The 12,374-nt window shown below is 45.0% G+C and overlaps 1 protein-coding gene across 7 annotated transcripts in view; it reads left to right on the forward strand.

Moving 5' to 3' along the window:
* Positions 1–12,374, forward strand: part of SLC25A17 (solute carrier family 25 member 17) — a 218,145-nt gene that overhangs the window by 173,677 nt on the left and 32,094 nt on the right. For all 7 annotated transcript variants that reach the window (XR_014960567.1, XR_014960566.1, XM_085601064.1 and 4 more), the window contains one exon: positions 10,720–10,802. Coding sequence is in view for 5 of the 7 variants with exons in the window: in XM_085601064.1 (XP_085457190.1) it covers positions 10,720–10,802 (83 nt within the window). In the remaining 2 variants the exon portion in view is untranslated. The remainder of the gene's footprint in view (positions 1–10,719; positions 10,803–12,374) is intronic.

Here is a 12,374-nt window from a genome sequence, read left to right on the forward strand (position 1 = left end):
TTCAGACCCGGTTTGATAACTGTTGTCCATCCTGGATAATTTCTAGGAAATTTTGTCTGCGATCCCTTGGTAGATCATCTACAAAAGAGGGCAGTGATTTCACATAATGATTGATCGTACCTCCCTAACAAAGCAGAGTCAATTGCTGTCATGAAAGCAATGGCTGCAGATCCACACATCATGTAGCCAACAGCATAATTCACTTGCTCTCTTGGTATAGTCGTACTGATGTTTTCAGTGCAGAGGCATGCTTATTCCTTACTCCTGACACAAATACTAAGTCCGATTTTGGCACCTGACATAGGTATACAGGATCTTACTAGGGTGTTCCCATCTTAATAGTTGCTGAAGACACACTTTTTTCCTTTACTAACTCAGAGAATCCTGGAACCAAAGTCAGTACTCGTCTTGGATTCTCCCTCAGGTGTAGTGTCGCCAGTTTGAGGAACCTTCAATTAGATCTGAAGTTTTTTTGCCCCTGTAATAGACACATGTTGAAATGTGGCAATGTCATCAACAGGTGACAGATAAGTGTATTGGTGAGGCAGTTGTATAAGAAGTTGTGCATGTAGAAAACTGATCAGCAGAGTGATGTCTTGATAACAGAGGAGATGTGGATGGTGTTCTCTCTTTTGCGTCTCTGTGGTGTTGAAGGAGGTGTGGTATGTGGTGTTGGAACAACTAGTGAAAACTGCACCAGCATCTTCCGAATTGAAAACACAGAAATGCTCCTTTGTACCATTGCTGGCCTTACCAGTAATTCCAGAGGTCGAAAGGGTACCTGGAACGGGTTACTTTGGCTTTTTTGATGGTAATGGTGATATTGGAATAGATAAACAATAGTGCCCAGATGGAGAACCTGAATGAGCAGACACTAATGACTGCTAAGATGTCAATTACCTTGACAGCGTGTATTTAGATGACGATCTGGAGTGCTTTGACCATGATCCTATATGCTTTGAAATGGATGTCTTGGCAGCAATCTTTCCAATTCGAGACAGTGTCACCGGAGATGTTATTGAGGTTGGTAAATCTGCTGTCGCTTGGTCTCTCTTCGAAGTCCTGTCAGTCGTCAACCTGGCCTTCAACGGTGAACATTTCAGGGCAGAGGATTCTTTCAACATTGACTGGCACTCCTTGGAACAGTGAGGCTGTCTAAAGCGATGATTATATTGTCGGTCTCTCCTCCTCTCCTTAGATCATTCTTCTCAGGAGTACGTCTTGGGTGAGGGTAAGGTTCCAGTAAAGGGTCCCTCGCTTTCCCTCCGACCTGCATCCTCATGACCTCTTCGTCCATATAGTCTTTGAGTTGTCTCCTCAGATGGATCACTTTTCTTTTTTGAGCAGAATTGTGGCAGAATTCAGAATTTGTGTGAGAGTCGAAGAGGTAAATATACCACAAACACAAAGTGTGGGTCAGTGATAGCCTTCTTCCTCTCAGAGGATGAGTAAGTCACAAAAAGAGTAGGCATTGTGGTGTAAAACACGTCACAAAATATGGGAAAAAGGTTGTTTGTGATGAATGCTTCTAAACCCAGAATCCTCACCTTAGTGTATCTCCCAGGCTCCAGGCCGCATCCAGAGAATTTCGTAGCAGCGCACCTGAGCACCCATGGGTAGGTGTGGTGCGTTTGTGCACTGACTCCATACCACCCCTGAAGTGACATAGCATAGCCACATATAGGCCACCAGCGGAAGAAAGTGCCTCATTTAAAGTGCTGGTTTAGAGGGCAGTCGAAGTATTGGAATTGTAGCTGGCATCCATTGAAACTAAAACTGTTTTGACAGAGATTCTGCAGCCTGGGCCAGTACCATCTGAGAACTTGCTCCATTTGATGATGCCTACATGGTTTCTCTGATGGCTACCTTGGCGAAATCATGCTCTTGCCTGCCTATTAACCAGCAGATGGCTAAGTGACACAGACTGGTGCCCGGTGACCTGAATGTTTTCACTAAAGCACCCTACTCTAGATTCTCATTGTACAGGCCTCAACCAGTAAGGTGAATCCTAATTAATTTCTGACCAACCCTATCGCCATTAGACATTGACCCCCCTACCCTTTGATGCCCCAGGACAGAATCCTAAAGGTTTGATGCCTCTTCCAAGCATGTGTTGTCTTCTGACAGCCTTGCACTGAGGTCTATAAATGCATTCTGTATGTTGGGCAACCACAGATATCTTGTTGGCTGCCCTGAAGGACATTATGGCCTCTTTTGCTCATACGATTCATGATGGACAGAGTTTGGCCTAATACCCTATATGCACAGGCTTGGCTACCATGGACTTCATTGGCAGGGCAGTCAGTACCAGTGTTGTCCGCCACAGGCATGCCTGGATGGCATCAGCTAGATCATACAGTGATGTCCAGATGTCTTTAGAGGATATGCCCTTTTATGGGTGTTGCCTCTTCAGAGAGAAGGTGGATTTTGCTGTGGAACACTTTAAAGATAGCAGAGCCACAGCACATTACTGGGGGCTGTTCACCCCTGCATAGCAATTTCTTCATTAGTTCCGATAATTCAGGGGCTATTCTGGGGGCTTCCATATAGGCAGAGACAGCCTTCCTAGCCAGTGATGTATCAGACACCCCAGTCCTTTAGGGGAAGTGCAACCTGCAGACAGCGTGCTGGCCAACAGGGGCACCAGTCCTACAAGCTTTCTTCCCTGCTACAACAGTCAAGAAACCACTTTATTTTGCCTTCAGTGGTGTATGCCCCGTCAGTTGGCAATCTGTCACGTCCGATAGATGGGTCTTGCAAATATTTAAACTTACACTCTACCTTTTTTTTTCTCCTTCTCATCCCAATATCCCGCCCACACCAAAATCAAATTTCTGAAGAGCATTTGTGCATCCTGTCACTGGATGTTTGCCTGTTGCTCTCCAAGGGGGTTACAGAGGGGAGATTCAGAAAGGTGGGGTTGTTATTCTGGCTACTTCCTTGTCCCTAAATAGGACAGGGGCCTTAGGCCTGCCTTGGACCTCTGAACACTAAATGCCTTCTTACAGAAGGAAAAATTCAAAATGTCATACATTGACTGCCCCGAACACGGGACACAGGATACCATCCTTGTACTTGCAGGACACTTCTTCTTCTGACAGGCGTTATATGTGGTTTAAGGTGTGCCAAGAGCATGCTCAGTTTGCCGTCTCACCTTTGGCCTCATCATTGACCCTTGGGTGTTCACAACCGTGATGGCAGTGGTTGCTGTCCATCCTCCGAGGTCGAGTTTTTCTACTCCTATACTTTGGCGACTGATTGCTAAAGGCGGGCTTACTGCAGTCGACCGTGGACCAACTCCAGTCGACAGTATAGGTTCTAACATTGTATGGGTGTACCATAAACCAACTGTAGTCCCACCTGATTGCTTGCCAAAGGCCTCTATTAAGTGAGTCGATCCTGGACACAGCGGAATTCAAGACTTTTTCTCTGCAGCAACGAGTCTGTGATGTTCGGGCTATGATACTGATGCTTTTTGCTGGATCCAGTAAAGGGTGTCTGAGACTTCTTGGCCTTGTGCATCCTTCTTCCCAGTAAGCTCAGGATTCACTTGGGAGAACTACTGTGGCATGTAAGGTGCCTGGCACCAAGGTTGCCTTGCTGACATTGTCCATCTCCCGTAGGAGATGGCCCATGATCTGCAGTGCTGGCAGACCGATGACAGTCTGTCCTACACAGGCCATGGTCCCTTCCACTTCCAGAGTTGACAGTGGTGAAGATGCATCACTGCCGGTTTTCTGGGGCCTGGGGGTGTTCACTTCAGGGAGTTGGAGATCAGAGGCCTCTGGTCTCGATCAGAGGGCTGGATCCCCATGACACTAGTGGAGCTATAAGCCATTAGTCTGGACCTGAATACTTTCCTTCTGTCTATCAGGGGAGGTTGATGCAGGTTCCCATGGACAACACCATTATCATGTGGTGCTGCAACAAGCAGGGTAGTTAAGGATCGTGTGCCAAGAGACTTTGCATCCCTAGAGGATGCTGGATCGCCTGGACATCTTCCTAGTCTCCACTCACCTGAGCGTTCTCCTGATTGACAAAGCAGACGAAACATGCAGATGTTGTCTGGCAGATGACTAGTGGCACCTACATCCCTAGGTGGTATAGGGCTTCTTCAACCGGTGGACAGAGCCCTGGCTAGATCTTTTCAATACCATCTAGAAATCACATTGTGGTTTCCTCAAAATCACTTGATAGGAGACGCTTTCTGACTGAAATGCAGCCAGGGACTCCAGTATGCCTTCCCCCCAACTACCTGTCCTATCTGGAGCTGTAAAGAAGGTCAAGAACGATGAGACCCAAAGTCATTCTTCTTACCTAAAATTGGGCCAGGAGAGTGTGGTACCCGGAACACATTAGTATTTGTTGTCTGTTCATGCTACCACTTTGTAAGGACCTCCTTTTCCCCAGCGGGGGCAAGGCTGCTAGCATTGAATTGATGTGAGGAATGCCTGTCCTTGATATCTGCTGGCTGAGACATGAGCATCTGTGTGTACGTTCACGGAGCACTACTGGCTTCACAGCCAGGTTTAGTCGGAAGGATATTTTGGTCATTCGGTTTTGCAAGAATTTCTTTCTGAGCCTACTGCACAAACCCTCCACCTTTGGGAGGTACTGATTTAGCATTTATTCTAAGGTGAGAAATATATGGTTAGAACTATGCATTAGAAGAACAAGTTACTTACCTTTGGTAATGCTCTTAGATACTCCACGTCTATCTGCAGATTCCTCACTGCCCTCCAGATTCCCTGTTCTGTGGGGTGGCCCCTTTTTAACATTGGAAAAGTTGCCAAGTTAGTAACCAGCACACTATTGCCAACAATTTTATACACGCATCTGAGAGTGTGAAAGGGCAAAAGACAAGAAAGAGGTGTCTGCTTGCAGGGCTGCACTTAAATGCGACTATGCTCCCTCACTTCTGGGGCGGTATGGAGTCAGCGGGGATGCCAGCTATTAGCGCAAAGGAATACTGCTACAAAATTCTCCAGATCCAGTTTAGCGCCTGGGGGATAGTGCAAGGTGAGGAATCTGTGGTTAGATACAGTATCCAACACCAAGAGTGTCAACAAAGGTAAGTAACTTGTTAACTAGATGTATGAAACATCAAATGAAGTTACAAAAATAAAACCTAGAAATTAAGGGGGTAAGCTCATGAAGTGTTAAAGGCTCCAGTCAACACCGGTCGGATAAAAGATTTAAGACAATGGGGCAAACTGCGGAATAGTGAATGCTTGGGAATGGATTCTGTTGCCTCCTTAATTGAGTGCATTGCAAAGTGACTGTTGTGGCTCTGGCATGACCGAGATAACATTGGTTTGCAAAGTTATGGAACATGTTGGTGTAAACATTAATTCAAGCTGTATCCACACTTACGTAGCTCCTTAAGACCTAGAGTTTGGTCATCTAAATATTTAGTAACACTGTAACAAGATACTTCTGACTGCTAAGGCCCCACCATACACCATCAATACTTAAGCTTTGATGTGAAAGCAGTCAGAAAAATTGCATCCTTCATTGATCAACCTAATCCGTTTTTACCACATCTGCTCCAGCAGGCAAAGCTAGGTCTGAGGCATGTCATTTTATGTAAACCAAAATATTTAATTACTAGTTTTCTTCTTGCAACCTACTGCTGCAGTGGTAAGAGCACTCCATTTTCCATATGTTGATAGTTGTTTCAATTTATATTTACAGCAATCCAAAGACATCTGTCAATTGGATCAACTATTTGTAACTTATGTTCATTCAAACAACTGTAAACTCTTAACTAAACTTACTTTGGCATGGCGGAACGTCTCATGCACCACCCTAGCACATAGTGTAACGAGCAGACCTAATTCAGGTACAGTTAGAGCCCACTCCGCAAGAATTATTGCTCACATAACTGGTCTTTTTGTTGCAGTATCTTTGAGAACAATGTGTAAAGTGGCAGTCTGGAAAACAACACATGCTTTCATGATGTTATTACTGCATTGATTTTCAGATCAGGAAGGAATCGGTAGTAGCACAAACAATGCTCCGGAACCTTTTTTTGGAACCTTTTTTTTTTATCAGTTGAGCCTCATCCTCACCTGCCACTGTCTATTTGGTGCTGCTTTTCAATCTTAATTCAAGCATGTGAATCTTTGAAAGATCTAGTGCTGGATAAGTAAAAAGTTATTTGCATGTCGCTATGGTTTTCTAGCATTGGTATCTCTCACAAATTCTTTTGTGACCCACCTCCTCCAATTTCATGTGGCCTCAGTATAGATAAATATTGCATTGCTACGAGCATACTTGGAAGCTTCTGGAATGGGCAGAGCTGTTGGTTCTGCCACCTCACTGGCCACAGCTCGGGCCATGTCATGAAGTTGACTAATTACATATTGTCTGTGGCTGTTTGGACATACTATTTAGACCTTCTTAAGAGGCAGGGAATTCACTTTACCGTCCTACAGGAAACCCATCTTAATAGATCTGAAGGGTTGGCTCTTCACAAAAAATGGTTAGAACAAGTATCTTGTTCTGCATTTGCTAGAGGAGTATTGATTTGGGCGAGACCCGGAGTACCCTCTCAAAACAATAATGAACTTGTGGGTCCTGAGGGTAGATTTTTGGTTGTCTCTGTAAGGTTGGCAGGACGTGACCTTACTGTTTTTATGAACCTAATACAGACCAGAGTGGGTTTCTTGGGGACCTGTCTAGGGCCTTGGCACCATACTTGACTCAGACCATTTTGTCAGGTGGGATTTCAACATTTGACCTTTAGGTGATTCTCCTGTGAACCAGACAGTTCATATGTTAAGGGTATGGCAGCAGAAATGGCTGCATCTTGACTGTTGGAGATGAATGTACCCTGTGGTACATGACTACTCATTTTACTCAGGATTACACGAGCTTCATTTTTGGCTGGATACCTTTCTCAGCTCTTCGACTGTCCATGGTGCGGTTAACAGTATTGAATATCTGTGCCAAATTATTTTAGAACCCAACCCTCTGTTAGTTTCTCTGAATTGGGAGCGTGAGCGCCCTCACATTTCGGTTGGCATTTTAAAGATAGAGGCGCTAAATGATATTGTTTTAAAAAAGAATATTGGAGAGGCTATAAATGCTTATTTTAATGAAAATGCTGGAACAGTTACATCCCCTTTGATTGAATGGGATGCATTTAAGCCAGTGATCAGGGGTCGAGGCATCGCAGCAGTGGTTGAGGTGTGTAGAACTTTGGTTGGTGAGTTGAAAACTCAGGGAAAAGAAGCCTTAGCAGTGTAGGCCTGGTTATCCTGCTCTTAAGTATCCCCTGTTTGAGGCAAAGGAAATTCTGGCAGCCAAGTTTAAAAATACTTTGTTTTGATTATAAGGAATATTTGACTAGGGCTCATGTAGAGCGTGATAAAGCAGGATCCCTTTGCAAATTACTCATTAATCCAAAAATACAGTAATCCCTGATTCTGGTGCTTGACTCTGCTGCAGGTGAAGCTTTATATAATCAAGCTGCTATTAACGCCAGCTTCCGTGAATATTTCACTTTCCTATATGCTCCAGCGCATAGAGCACCACCTCAGGATATTGCGGGTCCTCTCGGGTGAGGATGCAGATGATTTGGGGGGCAAGATTTCTCTCAGGTCTCTGCTGTGATTGGCTGAATTTTGGATGTTATAAAATGAGGTCGAAAAGTTGCTAAACTGTGTTTTTCTTTTCTATGGAGGTCTATGGTAATGTATTTAGTACTGCTATTTTTACTGTTACCGTGGGGCTCCAACCAGGACGACAAAGAAGATTCAAGCATGTGAATCTATAAAAGATATCAATACTAGCAAACCACAGTGTACAGGTAAATAACTTTTTCTTTACAGAATTATAGGAATACTATTCATAGACATATATATCACACAAAGAAAAAAAAAGTAATAGTTAATAATAAATGCAGACGAACATTACATACAAGCGAAAAGGAGAGGCCAAAAAAAGAGAAACAAGCATCACTATAAATATGTATTAAGAAATACTGTATGTATTTCCATCCATGTTTAATGAGCAACAATTTGTGCTTACAAACCACTCCATGCTTGGGGTGGGGAGGCTACGCCCGTTGCCAAGTTGGGGTGGGGGATCCTCACAGAGTCCCACGCTCAGTACCTGTAAGGCGGCGTCTGCCCATGACCGTGTGGCGCAGCTACCGCAACCGGTAGTGTCGGCTATCGGGCTGCTGAAAGTGCGTCCACAAAAGAAATCCAGTGGTAGGCCCCGTCCAGGCTCTCCCTCAACGGGGTCACCACCGCTGATGAACACAGCTTCTCTGGCCCTACCAAGCCCTGTACCTGACAGAGGGCATGCCTCCTTGGGGGCCGGCCAGGCGGGACACAGTCTCCGGTCCTCGGGGTGGCGACCGCCTCTCCGGAGGCTCCACAGCTGCTGCAACTTCCAGGAGGAGCCCTCATGTTCCCGTAGACGGGTGGGGCTACCCTCTGCTACGGCCGGTCAACAGGCAACCTCTCTACAGCCTGGGGGCACGACGGGAGGTGCCGATGCGGCTCCATCCATGCGGGCTTCTCGCCCCGAGCGTGCCCACGCGCTGGAAGTTGGGGATGAAGGGAGCACTGCTACGTAACCGCTCTTCCCTCCGGTAGAGGGAACCACTGCTCTGTAACTCACTGGAAAACTCTCGACCCCGGCTGCACCAGAAGTGCCCTTCAGTGGGCAGGGAGAACCATCATGCCTCTTTCTGGCATTTCCCACCTGTCGGCGGCCAGAATCACGGCAGGGGGGTAGCACCTTTCTGACCACACGCTGCGCTCCTCACTCAATCCGCGAAGCACTCACTGGTGCCCTCCACAACAGTGCGTCCAACAATAGAAGGGTGACTGGCACTGGCACACAGTGGACACAGGTAGCACCAGCACAGGGCGCCAGCATTCAGGCCAGCACAAAGGGGGCGGAAGTCAGAGTGACAGGCCGTCTCTTAGCCCAACAGAAAGCAGATTAGTCCTTCAGCAATCTAATCCAGTGGCGGTTCCTGGCAGTCCTCTGGCCGGATGCAGTCTCTTCCTTTTCCCAGCCAGCTCAACCAACATAGGGTCACAGCCCCAATATATATACTAAGTGTCTTTGTCCTCCCCTGGCCCAGGGCTCCGACCAGTCCAAACCAGTTCTGGGGGGCAGAGCCATCATTGTTCAGGGCAGACCAGGCTTATTCAGGTGCAGGTCAAATCTCCTCCCACCACTCTATATGCAGCCAGGTCTATTCAGCTCAGCCCTGACCCATCCAGACTCTCTGGAGCCACTGCACATCCCCAGCCGCTGTCACTCCAAAGCCAGACAGTCAATACACAACAGGCAGGCACAAAGACACATAGCACACAGAAATACCTACTTCTAAAAAGTGGGATTTCTAAAATTTGTGCTAATAAATCCGCTAACACCAGTACGCAGCAGTCCTGGGATGACCCTGCAAAAAGGGCCAAGTCCAACAGTATATCTTCCCCGGAGCACTTTGTTATGTTCACCCCATAGTCAATAGATTCCACATGCTTGGTTACTTTTACATTTACTATGATCAACACATTTTGCAAAAACAGGGCGGCCATTTTGAGGTGGTGTGTATCTAGTGTTTAAAGGGTATTAAGCATTTGTATGTATTAGTTACAACACTGTCTTTATGGTATACTCAGTAATATACATAATTCAATTTTAGAGTACAGTTCCAGCAAAAATTGGTTATTGTTGTAAACACAAAATTTATAATTTTTTATACACACAATAAGCAGCAGCCATATTGAAGTGGGTACCGTTTTTTTTCCAAAAAGTTGATTTGGGACCTCCCTTTGACAGATGCTTAACATTCTGTTATGAGCAATAGAATCTTTCAATAATATCATTGTACATCATAACAACGTTATTGTTTTGTGTGGTGTTGCATGTACAGAAGTAAGTTACTTATATACTTGTAATCTGATCATAATAAAGCAAAAGGGGCAGTGGCCATATTAGAGTGGGTAAATTTTTCTCTGACGTTCCCCTTTCAGGCTCTCAGTAAAATTTCTTTATAGTATTTTAGATGCAGTGGACTGATTTTTGGGATTGTTGGGTATATACGGTCCCAAGTAGTCTTGAGTTGCTTTAAGCAATAACTGGTATATAATTGCTTGTATCAGTCCTGTTAACATAAGGTCTAATTAGTTATTGTCTTCCAATTTCTCCAAGTCCTTGTTGTACATGCAGATACCCCACCACAGCAGCATTTTAAAGTAGCTCACCGCAATCTGAGGCGTGCAGGGTTGCTGCTTGGGATCAAACCTATTGGCTCTACTGCTGTGAATGTGAACGAATCTCTTGGGTTGGGTAGGCCAAGCCACCCTCAAACTCTTCTGTGGCGTGCATGTTCCTCTTGTATTTCTCTCCTGAAAAACGTGAAACAATTGAGAAGGTGTTTTTGCCAAGTCACAAAGGTTTTATCCGTTGATTCACGTGCAGACTTCGTGCACATTATCAAGAAGCAATTGAATATCCCACCAGTGGGGGTGGGGACATTTTGTAGTTTCTGTGTATTCATTCTGTCCTAATTGGTCCTCTCATTTTTAGATCATGTACTTTACAAGTAGCTGTCCTAATTAAAAGGTGAGAATCCATTCATGCATAATGAGCGAAGGAAGTTCCGTTGCTAGTGCAGGAGTGGTACAGGTAAACCACTTCTCACCTGGCATTTGGTAACCTCAGTTTATACTTTTTCATTTTATACAGTTTGGACACCACAGACTGAACCCTGAGCGTCGTAGGTTTGGGAGCGTCCGGAATATTCTCTACCTCCTACATCAACGTATAAGGTTAGCTTCTGTGTTGCTTTATTTCTTCTTTGTATCCTTCTTGCCTCCTTTGTTGTTTCTTAAAACTTGATCCTGGTATCCGAATATAGACATTGATATGAAATGCCAACCATCCACAAACCCATCCTACCCTGTGTGCAGGTGTGATGTCAGTGGCACGCTGTGTTTATATTGACAATGTCTTGTTTCAAGTGACACTGGCAAATGAACCTTTTATTAAGACTTTTTGCTGCAGTTGTTCTGGCTTAACATTTGATTTTGATAGTGAGAGTTTTGTTAACCTGTGAATCTGGCAGCTCCTCATATCTAGGGTGCAATTCCACATGCAGAGCTGAGTGGTTTATTTATCTGGGTGTATTTACCTATATTACGATGCAGTACATCAGATATTTATTTCCCTTTCTGTTTAACTGCTAATTAACTTTGAGCTTATTGGCTTTAATTTTGTATCGCTCTCTTGTCCTAGTTTTTTCTACCAAAGGGTGGGAGAGTCTAGGAGAGGGTGCAGTCTTACAATACTTTTTTTCCCTCCCTCTGGTCATTTTCTTGAAATCTTTTCTAAGATTAGGGGAGAGGGAGAAGAGAGGACTAGGAGGCAGGGGCTAAGTTTTTATTGTATTTAAAGATAGAATCTTTTGGTTGCTTGTTACTTGAACAGGAAGCGAAGGTGTAAATAAAATCGGGTCATTACTGTGATAGTGTAAAATATTACCCAAAAGTGGGAGATGGGTAGTAAAACAAGGCACATGCCTGTAACATTGACTCAAATCACTAACCAGCATTAGGACACACCTCAGTTAGGCCTCTTTGACCCTCAAGACAACATCCAGTGCCAGTGTTCAAAACTCAGAGCCCTCCAATGTCCATCGCAGGGAGACTTGCGGGATGAGTTTCAGGTGGAGTAGAGGTTTCCCCTCCACAAAGCATTTCCCCCATACCCTTGGGTCCTGAGGAAGATCTGCCATGACTGGGCCCAAGCCATTCTTACTGCCCTGGACTGGCCTCAAAGGAAGTGTTATTCAGACCTTAGGCATTCTTTGATTTGATTGCAGCCTCTCTTCATCTTCATCTCGGAGTTGACCTGTTGTCCCAGTCCGTGAGACAGATCCTGCACTCCAGTCTTCACAGCATATACCTTCATAGTGAGGATTAGTGGGGGAATCTCAGTACCTTTTAGCTACCACTGTAAGTGATGGACATCGTTCTTTCAGTGTGTCGCCCATTCACAAAGTCAGTTTATGCAGAGAAATTGAACAACTTTGTGTCCTGCTGTACTGAGAAGAGGGGCACTATCTGCTTTCCTCCATTTACCAGCTCAACCGTCCTAGTTTGGTGATGATGGGGTTTCTAAAAGGTCTGACAAACATCACCTAGTATAATGCCTCAATGGGAACGTAATTTGATTCAGACGGTTTTTTTATGGGGACTCTGTTTGAGCCGATGTACCATAGTCAGTTGGGGCATTTGACTTTAAAAACAGTTTTTCTCTTTGCACATCTTGGCTTGCCGAATCAGCGAGTTGCAAGCCTCATATGTCTGACCCCCTTTTACGTGTTTCTTCCCAGACAGGTT

This window comes from Triturus cristatus, chromosome 4_2 (assembly GCF_964204655.1).
Source record: "Triturus cristatus chromosome 4_2, aTriCri1.1, whole genome shotgun sequence".
Taxonomy (NCBI): domain Eukaryota; kingdom Metazoa; phylum Chordata; class Amphibia; order Caudata; family Salamandridae; genus Triturus; species Triturus cristatus.